Raw genomic sequence first — 16807 nt, 5'->3', positions numbered from 1 at the left:
ATGGATTACGGGATCTTTAACGTGCGTATTTGATCCTATGCTTGCGTATACACACGAAGGGGGTTCAGGCACTGGCAGGTCTGCACATATGTTGACCTGGGAGATCGTAAAAATCTCCACCCTTTACCCACCAGGCGCTGTCACCGTGATTCGAACCCAGGACCGTCAGCATGACAGTCCAACGCTTTAACCACTCGGCTGTTGAGCCCGTCAACCTTCCCCTTCCCCCCCGTTTTCCGAGTTCGAAGTGAACAAGCCCGCTGTGGTGTTTTGGCACAAATGGAATCATGTGAGTGAGAGCATCAAATCTAAAAATATTTGACACTGAGGAAGGTTTTTCGCACAGAAGCTTTCTGGCCAAAGAGTTAAACTTGTTTCAGTCAATTCAGAGGTGAAAAAAAAAGGGTAAAGCAATCACTTTTTTTTTCTTTTTTTTTTTTCCTTTCTTTGGGGGATAATATTTGATAAAAGCATACAAGTGGAGTGATGGCCTAGAGGTAACGCGTCCACCTAGGAAGCAAGAGAATCTGGTTCGAATCACGGTTCAGCCGCCAATATTTTCTCCCCCTCCACTAGACCTTGAGTGGTGGTCTGGACGCTATTCATTCGGATGAGACGATAAACTGAGGTCCTGTGTGCAGCATGTAAAAGAACCCACGGCAACAAAAGGGTTGTTCCTGGCAAAATTCTGTAGAAAAATCCACTTCAATAGGAAAATCAAATAAAAATGCACGCAGGAAAAAATACAAAACAAATGGGTGGCGCTGTAGTGTAGCGATGCACTCTCCCTGGGGAGAGCATCCCGAATTTCGCACAGAGAAATCTGTTGTGATAAAAAAAAAAAAAAAAATTTTAATTAAAAAAAAAAATGATGAAGACATTGATACATATAGGGAGTGAGGGGGAAGGGTATGTGTGTGTGTGTAATTATCAGTGTGTAGTGTTTACTGTGTAATGATCAGTGTGTTGTTTGTTGCGTTTGAGTGAGTGTGTGTGTATGTGAGTGTGTGCAGTGGTTAGTTTGTTGTGTATGTATTCATCAGTGCGTATAATGATCAGCGTGTTTTGATGGGGTTTTTTTTGTTTAATTGCAGGTTCAGCCCAATTCGTCCAGCCTGGTGTACAACACACTGTTGGAACTCTACTTGCATGATATGGTGCATCAGCAGTCCATCTCTGTTAGTGGTCATTTCTTTCTTTTTTTCTTGTCTTTTCTGTGTGTGTGTGTGTGAGTGTGTGTGTGAGTGTGAGTGTGTGTGTGCGTGTGCGTGTGTGTGTGTGTGTACAACACACTGTTGAAGTGCTGACTACATGACATGCTTCATCAACAGTCTTATCTCTGTTAGTGATCATTTCTGTGGTGTGTGTGTGTGTGTGTGTGCTTTCTTTCTTTTTCTTGTCTTTTCTGTGTGTTTGTGTGTGTGTGTGTGTGTGCGCATGCGTGCGTGTGTGTGTGTGTGTGTGTGTGTGTGTGTGTGCGCATGCGTGCGTGTGTGTGTGTGTGTGTGTGTGTGCAACACACAATTGGAGCTCTATCTGCATGGCATGGTTCATCAACAGTCTATCTCTGTTAGTGGTCATTTCTGTGCGTGCGTGTGTGTGTGTGTGTGCAACACACAATTGGAGCTCTATCTGCATGGCATGGTTCATCAACAGTCTATCTCTGTTAGTGATCATTTCTGTGCGTGTGTGTGTGTGTGTGTGTGTGTGTGTGTGCAACACACAATTGGAGCTCTATCTGCATGGCATGGTTCATCAACAGTCTATCTCTGTTAGTGATCATTTCTGTGTGTGTGTGTGTGTGCATTTATTCTTTGATTTTTTTTAAAGATTTTCATTGTGTGTGACATTAGTCAGAATGAAAGGGAGAGTATTAGAGAGAGTGACAGAATGAAAAGAGGATATGAATGTGTGTGTGTGTGTGTTCGTTCATTCGTTCTTTTGCTTAACGTCTATCCACATTTGTGATTTTAGATGAAAACCCATCATCTCCCCCACCCCACCCATGCCTTAAATCATCACTGCTTTCCCTGTTCCTCTCTCCTCAATCAGCATTTTAACTCACTCAGTACGGCCAGTCCTCTCTTTTCCTCTACACAGACCCCTCGGATGTCCAGTGGGTGTCAGAATGACCCAACCTTTAGCTTCCATCGTCAGAATTGTGGTATTCTTTGTCAACATTCACGTCTTCAGTATAAGAGCCTTCCACTTGCAATATTTTGATGGTGGTAATTGGGGTGAAACGCTGTTAACGTTGTCTCTTTCACCGTTCGTATGGAGAGAGTTAAATCATCACTGCTTTCCCTGTTCCTCTCTCCTCAATCAGCATTAAAAAAAAAAAAAAAGGGAAAAAAAGAAAAATATAAACGAAAAAGAATTAACTAGTCAACCAGTAGAATTACAACAAAGAGCCAATTGGGCTGCAAATTAAACTCTGAACTATTTCAAACAGATGTTGATTATCATATAAGACATTTCTAATTGAAGCAGATGAAACTGCAGATTTTGTAAATGACATAGGTAAATATGGTTTTAACTGTTCAAATTTATGGATGATATGACACGGGGGTAATTTTATTGACGAAAATGCAAGTCACTTTAGAAGTATATTTTGTTTTTATGCCGTCCAGTCGTAGTCTGTATATTAGACTGGTGAGCCTTCTGCTACTGTGATGTCTTTTTTTGTTTTAAAAGAAAACATGCAATCAGTTTTGCACAAGCTATTGTCAGTGTTTTCTCTGTTGGGATCAGACTCCTGTTTTAGTTTACTGACATGATTCCAGCAAGTTTTCTCCAGTTGAGAATAACCTTCTTGTAATGAATATGGAATACAAATTTCTATGGCATTGTATATGTTCATCGCGGCTTTTTTCGCACAACGAACCACCCGCTCATTTCCCACAATCCCTTCGTGAGAAGGGATACAACAAAAGTTAACTCACTCAGTACGGCCAGTCCTCTCTTCTCCTCTACACAGGCCCCTCGGATGTCCAGTGGGTGTCTGAATGACCCAACCATTAGCTTCCATCATCAGAATTGTGGTATTCTTTGTCAACATTCACCTCTTCAGTATAAGAGCCTTCCGCTTGCAATATTTTGATGATGGTAATTGGGGTGAAACACTGTTAACGTCGTCTCTTTCGCCGTTCGTATGGAGAGAGTTAATCTTTGTACCACGGATGGTCAAAACATGAATTATATGACGAATGTGTGTGTGTTTGTGTGTGAATGTGTGTGTGTGTGTGTGTATAAGTGTGTGTGTGTATGTGTGTGTGTGAATGTGTGTGCATGTGCATTCATTCTTTGCTGTTTTTCATGTGAGTGACATTAGACGGATGGAAGATTACATAGAGAGACAGAATTGAAAGAGGATTTGAATGTGTTTGCTTGCAGTGTGCATGACATGTGAATACGTGTGTGTGAATGTGTGTGTTTGTGCGTTCATTCTTTGATATTTTGCGTTGTGAGTAACATTAGAATAGTATTAGAGACAGGGAAAGAATGGAAAGAGGCTATGACATGGCTGTGTGTGCTTGCAGTGTGTTTGTAAGTGTGCGCTCATGTGTGTGAGAGTGTGTGTGTGTGTTGTTATTAGTGTGTTATCATGCCGTCATGATTGTTCTGATGAACGATATTATTATCAACGGTTGATGTGTGTGATTGTGTGGTTATTAGTGTTATCAGGCTGTTATTGTTATGACAATATAATCAAACGATTGATATGTGTGTGTGTGTGTGTGTGTGTGTGTATGGTTATTAGTGTTATTGTGCTGTTGATATTGTTATGACAAACAATATTATTATCAACAATTGATATGTGTGTTGTATGTGTGTGTATGATTATAACTGTTTGATATGTGTGTTGTATATGTGTGTGTATGGTTATAAGTGTTATCACGCTGTTGTTACTGTTATGACAAACATTATTATAAACAATTGACGTGTTGCTGTTAATGTTATCATGATTATTATGATGAACAATATCATTATCAGTGATTGATGTGTGCGTTTATGTATGTATGTGTGTGTGTTTGTGTGTGTATGGTTATTAGTGTTATCACGCTGTTGTTACTGTTATGACAAACAATATTATTATCGATTGATATGTGTTGCTATTAATGTTATCATGCTGTCATGATTATTATGATGAACAATATCATTATCAACAGTTGATGTGTGTGTTGTGTGTGTATGTGTTTGTGTGGCTATTAGTGTTATCAAGCTGTTTTTGTTATGACAAACAATATTATCAAACGATTGATGTGTGTGTTGTGTGTGTGTGTGTGTGTGTGTGTATGGTTATAAGTGTTATCACGCTGTTGTTACTGTTATGACAAGCAATTTTATTATCAACGATTGATATGTGTTGCTATTAATGTTATCATGCTGTCATGATTATTATGATGAACAATATCATTATCAACAGTTGATGTGTGTGTTGTGTGTGTGGATGTGTTTGTGTGGCTATTAGTGTTATCAAGCTGTTTTTGTTATGACAAACAATATTATCAAACGATTGGGGTGTGTGTGTTGTGTGTGTGTGTGTGTGTGTGTGTATGGTTATAAGTGTTATCACCCTGTTGTTACTGTTATGACAAGCAATTTTATTATCAACGATTGACATGTGTTGCTGTTGATGTTATCATGCTGTCATGATTATTATGATGAACAGTATTATTATCAACAGTTGATGTGTGTGTTGTGTGTGTATGTTTGTGTGGCTATTAGTGTTATCAAGCTGTTTTTGTTATGACAAACAATATTATCAAACGATTGATGTGTGTGTGTTGTGTGTGTGTGTGTGTGTGTGTGTGTTGTGTGTGTGTGTGTGTGTATGGTTATAAGTGTTATCACGCTGTTGTTACTGTTATGACAAGCAATTTTATTATCAACGATTGACATGTGTTGCTGTTGATGTTATCATGCTGTCATGATTATTATGATGAGCAATATCATTATCAACAGTTGATGTGTGTGTTGTGTGTGTATGTGTTTGTGTGGCTATTAGTGTTATCAAGCTGTTTTTGTTATGACAAACAATATTATCAAACGATTGATGTGTGTGTTGTGTGTGTGTGTGTGTGTGTGTGTATGGTTATAAGTGTTATCACGCTGTTGTTACTGTTATGACGAACAATTTTATTATCAACGATTGATATGTGTTGCTGTTGATGTTATCATGCTGTCATGATTACCATGATGAACAATATCATTATCAACGATTGATGTGTGTGTTGTATGTGTGTGTTGTACACTGCAGGCTCGAGTGGACATGGAGAGAAAGACTTTGGAACTGCTGAAAAACCCTGATGTGAGTTGATCAGTTTTCTTCAGTTTAATGTCTATTCACTATAAGTGTTTTTAGACGGAAAGGAGTAAAGTAGTATATAAAGGAAAGGGAATGCATGTGAATATTAGTGTTAAAAAAAAAAAAAAAAAAAAAAAAAGTTATGTATCAGAGGAAAGTATATTATAAGAAAAAGTCTAAAGAGGTTGTGGTGTGTATTGAATGAGTTGTCATGGGAAGGAGAATATGTATATGTATATCAGCAAGCATTAACCTACAACACTGTAAATATAAATAACAGTATTAAATATAATACATCAAAGGAGTGTGTGTGTGTGATGGTGATGATGATGACAATGACGTTGTTGACGATGATACACGTAATGACGGTGATGATAATGCTGATGATGACCTGGTGGTGATGTCGATGACGTGATAGGATGATGATGACAGTGATGATGGTGGTGATGATGATGAAGATGACGATGATAATGGTGATGATGACCCAGATGATGATGATGATTTTTTACAGGCTGGGTACAGCATGGAGCAAGCTGTGTGGTGTTGTGCTGTTGTGAACGATGATGACGATGATAATGATAATGGTGATGCTGATGAAGACCTTGATGATGATGACGATGACGACAGTGATGCTGACGATGGTGATTATGATGACGATGATGATGATTTTACAGGCTGGGTACAGCATGGAGCAAGCCGTGGTGTTGTGCTCTTGTGAACAATGATGATGATGATGATAATGGTGGTGCTGATGGAGACTTTGATGATGATGACGACGACGACAGTGATGATGACGATGATAATGGTGATGCTGATGATGATTTTTTTTCAGGCTGGATACAGCATGGAGCAGGCCTTGGTGCTGTGTCAGGCGAACAGCTTCAAGGCAGGCATTCTCTTCCTGTATGAGAAGGCCCACCTGTAAGTTGTGTGTGTGTGTGTGTGTGTGAGTGGTGGGGTAGGGGACGTTTGTGGGTGGGTGGGTGGATGAGGGGTGTGTGTGTAGAGGGATTGGGGTGGGAGGTTGTGATTGCTTGGGTAGGTGAGGGGTGTGAGTGTGGAGGGTCCATATGTGTGTGTGTGTGTGTGTGTGTGTGTGTATCACAGTCTGTATCTGTGTTGGTTTTAATCGTATTTGTGGTCTTGGTCAGCCAAATCAGTGAGTGAACACCAGTGTTTTTTTTTGTTTTTTTTTTTTTTTTTTTTTTCCCTCCCCCTCAAGGCCTGACTGGCAGATGTGGTGTAGCGTATATGGATTTGACCGAACGTAGTGACGCCTCCTTGAGCTACTGATACTGATACTGAACACCAGTGATGGTGGTAATAGTGTTGATTTAATTACACATACTTAACCATGACCCAACTAGTGCAGACTCCGGCGGGGGTCTGACATTCCTGCCCTGTGCAAACTACTATCCGCCTATGCGGAGAAAACGAAAGTAACTACGGCCGATAACCTCCCGGAAGTAGGTAACCTCCCCTTTGTCCCGCTGGCTAGCGCCCTCTTTTTCTGGCAGCCATCATTACTCCTGTTCCTGTGCTCTTCATACGGCTAAGTTTTTTTTTCCGTATTTTCTGTCTGTCTGTCAATTCTCTGGCGTTTTTGTTTTTTGTCAAATTATGTCTCCAACCAGGTCACATAATTATGTAGCTCGATCGGGCAATCGCGCTAAAATTAAGGCGCGATCGCAGTGACATTGGATCACGCGACCCCTTTTATCAGACACACAGAAAATGCCTTCATTCATGATGTGTGTTAATGGACAACATGGATAATCTGTGTGCTGTTGGTGTGTGTTAAAGTGACGCATTGATAATGTGTATGTCCATGACGTGTGTTAATGTGACACATCGATAACGTGTACATCAAAAATGTATGTTAACGCGACGCAAGAATAATGTGCATGCAGATGACTCGAGTTCTGTGTGTGTACAGGTACCAGCAAATCCTACAGTACCACATGGAGCACGGAGAGTTTGTTCACGTCATGGAAACGTGCAAAAAGTTTGGGTATGTATCGTATGTTCCTTTATTCCAAATGATTTTTTTTTCTTTTTTTTTTCTCGTTTTCGTTTTCACCCTTTTGTGTGTTCCACGCTGAATTTTTAGGAGGCGTCATTGCAGAACGGGTTACAGGCGTTGGACTTGTGTGATCCAGTGTTCACTAGCGGCGTCATTGCAGAACAGATTACAGGCGTTGGACTTGTGATCCAGTGTTCACCAGAGGTGGCATTGCAGAACGGGTTACAGGCGTTGGACTTGTGTGATCCAGTGTTCGTCAGAGACGTCATTGCAGAACAGATTACAGGCGTTGGACTTGTGATCTAGTGTTCGCCAGAGGCGTCATTGCAGAACGGGTTACAGGCGTTGGGATTTATGTGATTCAGTGTTCGCCAGAGGCGTCATTGCAGAACGGGTTACAGGCGTTGGGATTTATGTGATTCAGTGTTCGCCAGAGGCGTCATTGCAGAATGGGTTACAGGTGTTGGACTTGTGATCCAGTGTTCGCCAGAGGCGTCATTGCAGAACAGGTTACAGGCGTTGGATTTATGTGATCCAGTGTTCACCAGAGGTGGCATTGCAGAACGGCTTACAGGCGTTGGGATTTATGTGATTCAGTGTTCGCCAGAGGCGTCATCATCATCATCATGTTGAAATGGTGTGTGCGCAGTCAATAGGACCCCCAATTAAATGGTACATGCCCTGTCTTTGCTCAGAAAGAGGCTGTTATTATTATCACTAATATTATCATCATCATCATCATCATCATCATCATGTTGAAATGGTGTGTGTGCAGTCAATAGGACTCTCAGCAATGGGTGCACGCCCTGTTTTACTTTGCTCAGAAAGAGGCTGTTATTATTATCACTAATATCATCATCATCATCATCATCATTATGATGTGGAAATGGTGTGTGTGTGTGTGTGTGTGTGTGTGTGTGTGCAGCCAATAGGAAACCCCAGCTATGGGTGCACGCCCTGTCGTACTTTGCTCAGAAGAAGGCTGTTATTATTATCACTATTATTATTATTATCATCATCATCATCATCATGTTGAAATGGTGTGTGTGCAGTCAATAGGACTCTCAGCAATGGATGCACGCCCTGTCTTACTTTGCTCAGAAGGAGGCTGTTATTATTATCACTAATATTATTATTATCATCATCATCATCATCATCATCATCATTATGATGTGGAAATGGTGTGTGTGTGTGTGTGTGTGTGTGCAGCCAATAGGAAACCCCAATTAAATGGTGCACGCCCTGTCATACTTTGCTCAGAAGAAGGCTGTTATTATTATCACTATTATTATCATCATCATCATCATGATGTTGAAATGGTGTGTGTGCAGTCAACAGGACCCTCAGCTATGGGTGCACGCCCTGTCGTACTTTGCTCAGAAGGAAGCGCAGTGTAAACCTCAACTCATGGAGGTTCTGTCTCGTATCCTGGCATTGTGTCCTCCGTGTGTGTGTGTGTGTGTGTGTGTGTGTGTGTAGTAATCATAAGCTGGAAATAGAAACAGGGAGACACAAAGGCATGCCACGAGAGTTACGGTTTTGTAAAGGTTTGTAACGTGTCTGTGATTGGGGATGAGTTTCATTTTATAATGGAATGTCCCAGTTATGATCAGTTACGAAACAGATATGTTCTTAAAAAATATTTGTCTCCAAGATCGGTTTTTAATTTCTGTGATATGCTCAAAGGAGGCCAAAAAAAAAGTCCTTTTAGCTGTAAGGTGATTAGATTTGCAAATGTTGCCCAGCTACACTTTGGGAGTTAAAATACATTTGTGTTTTCTCAACTTTTATGTGACATTGTTGTTGTGTATTTGGGGATGTTTGTTCTGGGCATGAAAAGATTATTTTGCAGTTATCCTCCATCCTCCAATAGGAGTGAAAGGATAATGAAAACTTACTTGTGTGTGTCGGGGATTGTGGGGGGATGGGTGTGTGTTAGTGCTTCTTCTTCTCAGGCCCATAACTACGAAGTAGTCGTTGGGGGAAGCCTGAGGACCGCAGACGCAACCTCCCTTCTCCATCTGTCTCTGTCGGCAGCCGCTGGCAGCAGCTCACGTGTGTGGAGTCCGGTCCATTGTTTGATGCTCTCATGCCAGTTCTTTTCCGCTGTCTTCCTCTTCTTCTCCCGCCCTCGATGGTGCCTTGCATGATTGTTTTGGACAAGCTGGTGTGTCGAGTGTTGTGATCGAACCGTATCAGCTTGCGTCTCTTCACAGTTGAAAGGAGAGGTTCCTGAGGTCCAGCAAGGTTCTTAACTCGGCTCCGTACATGTTCATTGGTCCTGTGTTAGTGAGGGGGAGGGATGGGGAGACTAAAGGGGGTGTGGGGGTGGTGGTGTTTATTTGAGTGTATGTGTTTTAGGTCAGTATGTGTGTGTGTGATAGATGAATATGTGTGTGTGTGTTTGGGTCAGTTTGCATGTGTTTTTTTTGTTGTTGTTTTTTTGTAAGGATTTGTGTGTGTGTGTGTTTGTGCATGCCTGTGTGTGTAATTTGCTTGTGTGTTTGTAAAGCGCTTCGAGCTCGAGTCTCTGAGGATTGGCGCTGTAGCGCAAAGTCATTCGGATGAGACGATAAACCGAGGTCCTGTGTGCAGCATGCACTTAGCGCAGGTAAAAGAACCCACGGCAACAAAACGGCTGTTCCTGGCAAAATTATGTAGAAAAATCCACTTCGATTGGAAAAACAAATAAAACTGCACACAGGGGGAAAAAAAAAGGGGGGTGGCACTGTATTTTAGCGACGCGCTGTCCCTGGGGAGAGCAGCCCGAATTTCACACAGAGAAATCTGTTGTGATAAAAACAACAACAAAAAAAAAAACAAAAAAAACAAATACAGTACAAAATATATAGATATAAAAGAAGAAAAAGTCATAACCAGGTGTGTATGTTTGCATGTGTGTTTGTAACAGGCTTAGAGCTAGAGGGGTTGGGGTTTTTTTTTTTTTTTTTTTTACCAATTATAGGTGCTGTTTAGATGTCAAAAAAAAATAAAAATAAAAGGAAAAAAGCCTTAACATGACGTGTCAGACATTGACAAAAGGAACCTGATGTCTCCTCTGCTGGTGATCCAGACGTTGGCCCACAACTCTAAAGCTACCCTGTCTGTTGTCAAGGTGGGTGGTCTGCACTGTGTGGGTGCGTTGGTATGTGGGGGTTTCGGTATGTGTGTGGAGTGTGGAGAGGGGTGTAGGTGTGTGTAGGGTTGTAGGGGTATGTGGGTGTGTGTGTGTTGGTATGTGGTGTTTAGGTATGTGTGTGGGGTGTGGAGAGGGGTGTATGTGTGTGTAGGGTTCTAGGGGTATGTGGGTGCGCGTGTGTGTGTGTGTTGGTGTGTGGGTGTTTAGGTATGTGTAGGGGATGGGGAGGGGAGTGTATTTGTGTGTAGGGTTGTGGGGTATGTAGTTTGGATCTATGTGGTGATCCAGACATTGGCCAATGTGGATATGTGGGCGTGGGAGACGGTTATGTGGGTTTGGATGTATGTGGTGATCCAGACATTGGCCAATGTGGATATGTGGGCGGGGGAGATGGTTATGTGGGTTTGGATGTATGTGGTGATCCAGACATTGGCCAATGTGGATATGTGGGCATGGGAGACGGTTATGTGGGTTTGGATGTATGTGGTGATCCAGACATTAGCCAGTGTGGATATGTGGGCGTGGGAGACGGTTATGTGGGTTTGGATGTATGTGGTGATCCAGACATTGGCCAATGTGGATATGTGGGCGTGGGAGACGGTTATGTGGGTTTGGATGTATGTGGTGATCCAGACATTGGCCAGTGTGGATATGTGGGCGTGGGAGACGGTTATGTGGGTGTGGATGTATGTGGTGATCCAGACATTGGCCAGTGTGGATATGTGGGCGTGGGAGACGGTTATGTGGGTTTGGATGTATGTGGTGATCCAGACATTGGCCAGTGAACCCACAACTCTAAAGCCTCTCTGTCTGTCATCAAGGGAGGTGTTCTATACTCTGTGTGTGTGTGAGGGGAGGGGGGTGTCATGGTGGAAGGGGGGGTGGGTATGTGAGTGTGTGGTGATCCAGCCATTCACCAGTGGCCCACAACTCCAAAGCCTCCTTGTCTGTCATCAAGGGAGGTGTTCTATACTCTGTGTGTGTGGGAGGGGGGGGAGGGGGCGAGGGGTATGCCATGGTTGAGGGGGGGTATGTGAGAGTGTGTGTGTGGTGATCCAGACATTCACCAATGGCCCACAACTCCAAAGACTCCCTGTCTGTCATCAAGGGAGGTGTTTTATACTCTGTGTGTGAGGGGAGGGGGTTGTCATGGTGGAAGTGGGGGGGGTGTATGTTGGTGTGAGTGTGTGGTGATCCAGACATTCACCAATGACCCACAACTCCAAAGCCTCCCTGTCTGTCGTCAAGGGAGGTGTTTTATACTCTGTGTGTGTGGGGGGGAGGGGGCAAGAGGTGTGCCATGGTGGAGGGGGGGTATGTGTGTGTGTGTGTATGTGGTGATCCAGACATTCACCAATGGCCCACAACTCCAAAGACTCCCTGTCTGTCGTCAAGGGAGGTGTTCTATACTCTGTGTGTGTGTGTGGGGGGGGGGGAGGTTGCAGGGGGGGCAGGGTGGAGGGGGTTGAGGGGGGGGGGGTCATGGTGGAAGGGGGGGGGGGTATGTTGGTGTGTGTGTGTGGTGATCCAGACATTCACCAATGGCCCACAACTCCAAAGACTCCCTGTCTGTCGTCAAGGGAGGTGTTCTATACTCTGTGTGTGTGTGGGGGGGGGGTTGGGGGGGGGGGTGGGGGCATCATGGTGGAAGGGGGGGGGGTATGTTGGTGTGAGTGTGTGGTGATCCAGACATTCACCAAAGGCCCACAACTCCAAAGATTCCCTGTCTGTCGTCAAGGTAGCTGTTCTGTACTCTTGTGTGTTTTGGGGGGTCGGAGGGTGTTGGGTGTGTGTGTGTGTCTTTTCTTTGTGTGTGAGTGTGTCTGTGTTCTGTTGTGGCTTGTACTTTGTGTCTGAGTGACATGTTATTTGGAAAAGCTTTTGAGAGGTTTTGAAGCCCTGAATAAAGAATTATGAAGAAACTGATTAGTAGTAGTAGTAGTGGTGGTGGTAGTGGAGTGATGGCCTAGAGGTAACGCGTCGGCCTAGGAAGCGAAAGAATCTGAGCACGCTGGTTCAAATCACGGCTCAGCCACCGATATTTTCTCCCCCTCCACTAGACCTTGAGTGGTGGTCTGGACGCTAGTCATTCGGATGAGACAATAAACCAAGGTCCCGTGTGCAGCATGCTATTAGCACACGTAAAAGAACCCACGGCAACGAAAGGATTGTTCCTGGCAAAATTTGGTAGAAAAATCCACTTCAATAGGAAAAACAAATAAAACTGCATGCAGTAAAAAATTATTAAAAAATTTTAAAAAAGGGTGGTGCTGTAGTGTAGCGACGCGCTTTTCCTCGGGAGAGCAGCCCAAATTTCACACGGAAAAATATGTTGTGACAAAAAGAGAAATACAATTCTATACAATTCTTGTTGTTGTCATTGTTGTTTGACAGGACTTGACCGTACGATGACAGCAGCAGGAGAATTGTTATTGTTACTATTACTATTATTATTATTATCATTACTAGCAGTAGTAATAGTATCTCTGCGGCTGCCTTCACCTCTACACTCCATCTCGCTCACTATGATTGGCTTCGGATCCACTCTGTTTACGCATACCCAGATTCAAACACTCGACTGTTAGCTGCCGTTCTTTCTCTGTCTCTGGACCTTGCAATTGGAATGAACTTCCTCTTTCGCTTCGTCAAGTCTCCACACTCAGCTCTTTCAAGTCTAGCCTTAAAACCCACCTCTTCCCAAAATAGCCTCCCTTGCCTGCCTCTTCCTTGTCTTTAGTTTCTACAGTTTTAGAGTTATGCATGCGTGTGTGTGAATGACTGGTGCGAAAGCACTTTGACTTGTCTCTGCACAAGATTCAGCGCTATATAGATACCATTATTATTATTATTACTATTATCATTATTATTATTATATATTAATATACGACGGGCGCAATAGCCGAGTGGTTAAAGCGTTGGACTGTCAATCTTAGGGTCCTGGGTTCGAATCACGGTGACGGCGCCTGGTGGGTAAAGGGTGGAGATTTTTACGATCTCCCAGGTCAACATATGTGCAGACCTGCTCGTGCCTGAACCCTCTTCGTTTGTATATGCAAGCAGAAGATCAAATACGCACGTTAAAGATCCTGTAATCCATGTCAGCGTTCGGTGGGTTATGGAAACAAGAACATACCCAGCATGCACACCCCCGAAAACGGAGTATGGCTGCCTACATGGCGGGGTAAAAACGGTCATACACGTAAAAGCCCACTCGTGTGCATATGAGTGAACGCAGAAGATGAAGATATTAATATTATTATTATTGTCATTATGATAATAATGACAATGTTTGATGGACAGGACTTCATCATACGACGGCTGCAGCAGGAGCAGGACCAGATGGCAGAAGACAAGCGTCTGATCCGTCAGTACCAAGAGGACACCGCCAAGAAACGTGCACAGATCCAGGAGCTGCAGACCTCGTCAGTTATCCCCCTTGTCTCGCTCTCTCTCTCTGTCTCTCTCTCTCTGTCTCTCTGTCTCTGTCTCTGTGTCGTCCGGACGCAGTATGCTTATGCTGACTGTTACAGTTTTGCCTCTTTTTTTTTTTACGCTCGATTGTATTGTATTACTCTGTTGTTTTTTTTGTCACAACAGATTTCTCTGTGTGAAATTCAGGCTGCTCTCCACAGGGATTGTGTGTGTGTGTGTGTGTGTGTGTGTGTGTGTTGATGGGTGTGTGTGTGTCTGTGTCTGTTGAAGGGGGCAGTGTGTGGGGGTGGGTAGGTGGGGGGTGGATGTGCACTGAGAGCGCCTTTTTTTTTTTTTTTTTTGTTGTCCTGTCTGCAGTTTTATTTGTTTTCCTATTGAAGTGGATTTTTCTACGGAATTTTGCCAGGATCAACCCTTTTGTTGCCGTGGGTTCTTTTACATGCGCTAATAGCATGCTGCACACGGGACCTTGGTTTATCGTCTCATCCGAACGACAAGCGTCCAGAGCACCACACAAAGTCTAGTGGAGGAGGGAGGGAAATACTGGCGACTGTGCCGGGATTTGAACCAGTGCGGTCAGATTCTCTCGCTTCCTAGGCGAACACGTTGCCTTTAGGCCATCACTCCACACAAGTTAACCCCCTTCTCTCTCTCTCTCATGTCTCTGTGAGGGTGTGTGTGTGTCGTCAGGACACAATAAGCTTATGCAGTGATGCCGACTGTTATAATTTTGCCGTGTTTTGTTTCGCACTCGATTGCATTTTGGGGGGTTGGGGGTGGGGGAGCCACTACCAAGAAAGAAACGGGCACAAATCTAGGAGATGCAGACCTTGTCGGTTACCACCCTTTCTCTCTTTCTCTATCTCTGTCTCTTGGGTGGGGAGGGGTAGGGGGGCATGGGGGGGGGGGGAGTGTGTATGTGTAGAAGGAAGGAAGGTAGAATTATTAAGACATTCATTTGCCATTACAGAGTCAGAAAGTATCTGGGTTCAAACTCCCGCTCTCGCCTCTTTCTCCCAAGTTTGACTGGAGAATCTTCTTCTTCTTCTTCTGCGTTCCCCGTGATCATGGTCTCAGATTTGCAGTCCTATGCTGGAGATGAAGGTGGTGGTCTTGATGAGATCTTCTTTGGTGCGGTGCCCAGAGCTTTTCTGCCAGTGTGGCTCCATAGGGCCACAGCTGCGTCCGTGCGTCTTGATGCAGGGGGCAGGACTGCAGGATGTGCTCCGGGGTTTGTTGGGCCTGTCTTACACGGGCAGTGAGGAGTGTGTGACAGCTTTATTCGGTACATGTGGTCTCGCAGGCGGCAGTGCCCCGTGCGTAGTCGGAATATGATTGTCTGACTGGAGAATGGAACTGGGGGTCTGTTTGTTCCGATGAGATAATCTTCTTCTTCTTCTTCTTCTGCGTTCACTCGTTTACGTGTATGACCGTTTTTACCCCACCTTGTAGGCAGCCATACTCCGTTTTTGGGGGTGTGCATGCTGGGTATGTTCTTGTTTCCATAACCCACCGAACGCTGACATGGATTACAGGATCTTTAACGTGCGTATTTGATCTTCTGCTTGCATATACACATGAAGGGGGTTCAGGCACTAGCAAGTCTGCACATATGTTGACCTGGGAGATAGTAAAAATCTCCACCCTTTACCCACCAGGCGCCGTCACCGTGATTCGAACCCGGGACCCTCAGATTGACAGTCCAACGCTTTTACCACTGGGCTATTGCGCCCGTCTGTGGGGCCCATCGAAACTGAGAGAGATGATGTTGGGGTTTTTGCAGGGCCAAGATCTTCCAGGCTTCCAAGTGCAACATCTGTAACCACACTCTGGAACTCCCATCGGTGCACTTTCTGTGTGAGCCTCATTCCTACCACCAACAGTGAGTGTCTCTATGTGTGTGGGGGTGGTGGGTGTGACTGTGTGTGTGTGTGTGCGTGTGTGCACTTTTTGTGTGAACCTCACTTCTATCAGCAACAGTGAGTGTCTTGTCTGTGTGGGGGTGGGTGTGTGTGTGTGTGTACGTACGTGTGTACATGTGTGCACTTTTTGTGTGAATCTCACTTCTATCACCAACAGTGAGTGTTTCTGTGTGTGGGTGTGTGGGTGTGTGTGTGTGTGTGTGTGTGTTCGTGTGTGCACTTTTTGTGTGAATTTCACTCCTGTCACCAACAGTGAGTGTCTCTGGGTGGGTGGGTGGTGTGTGTGTGTTCGTGTGTGCACTTTTTGTGTGAATCTCACTTCTATCACCAACAGTGAGTGTCTCTGTGTGTGTCTGGGTGGGTGGGTGGGTGGGTGGGTGGTGTGTGTGTGTGTACGTGTGTGCACTTTTTGTGTGAATCTGACTTCTATCACCAACAGTGAGTGTCTCTGTGTGTGTCTGGGTGGGTGGGTGGTGTGTGTGTTTGTTCGTGTGTAAACTTTTTGTGTGAATCTCACTTCTATCACCAACAGTGAGTGTCTTGTCTGTGTGGGGGTGTGGGTGGGTGGTGTGTGTGTGTGTGTGTGTGTGTGTTCGTGTGTGCACTTTTTGTGTGAATTTCACTCCTGTCACCAACAGTGAGTGTCTGTGGGTGGGTGGGTGGTGTGTGTGTGTGTTAGGATGTGTGTGTGCGTGTGTGTTTGTGTGTGTGTGTGTGTGATAGGATGTGTGAGTGTGTGGTAGGATGGGTGTGTGTGTGTGGATGGGTGTGTGTGTGTCTCTGTGTGTTGAGGGGGGCGGTGTGTGGGGGTGGGTAGGTGGCGGGGTGGATGTGCACTTTTTGTGTGAACCTCACCAACAGTGAGTCTGTGTGTGTGTGGCCTTCAGTCTTTGTGCATGTCCATTACTAAAACATAGAATAATTAATAACTGATTTATTCATTAAGAGCATAATTACAGAAATGCTAATACTTTGAATCTTAT

At 44.2% G+C, this 16807-nt stretch overlaps 1 protein-coding gene across 1 annotated transcript in view; it reads left to right on the top strand.

Moving 5' to 3' along the window:
• The window catches only part of LOC143276816 (vacuolar protein sorting-associated protein 11 homolog), a 47936-nt gene that overhangs the window by 26065 nt on the left and 5064 nt on the right, over positions 1–16807 (top strand). The window contains exons 17-24 of the mRNA XM_076581469.1: positions 1095–1178; positions 5261–5311; positions 6141–6229; positions 7245–7319; positions 8663–8754; positions 10361–10446; positions 13771–13892; positions 15686–15784. Of these exons, the coding sequence (XP_076437584.1) occupies positions 1095–1178; positions 5261–5311; positions 6141–6229; positions 7245–7319; positions 8663–8754; positions 10361–10446; positions 13771–13892; positions 15686–15784 (698 nt within the window). The remainder of the gene's footprint in view (positions 1–1094; positions 1179–5260; positions 5312–6140; positions 6230–7244; positions 7320–8662; positions 8755–10360; positions 10447–13770; positions 13893–15685; positions 15785–16807) is intronic.

This window comes from Babylonia areolata, chromosome 33 (assembly GCF_041734735.1).
Source record: "Babylonia areolata isolate BAREFJ2019XMU chromosome 33, ASM4173473v1, whole genome shotgun sequence".
NCBI lineage: Eukaryota > Metazoa > Mollusca > Gastropoda > Neogastropoda > Buccinidae > Babylonia > Babylonia areolata.
Note: the sequence above shows the minus strand (reverse complement) of the source record. Positions and strands in the feature narration are given on the sequence as shown.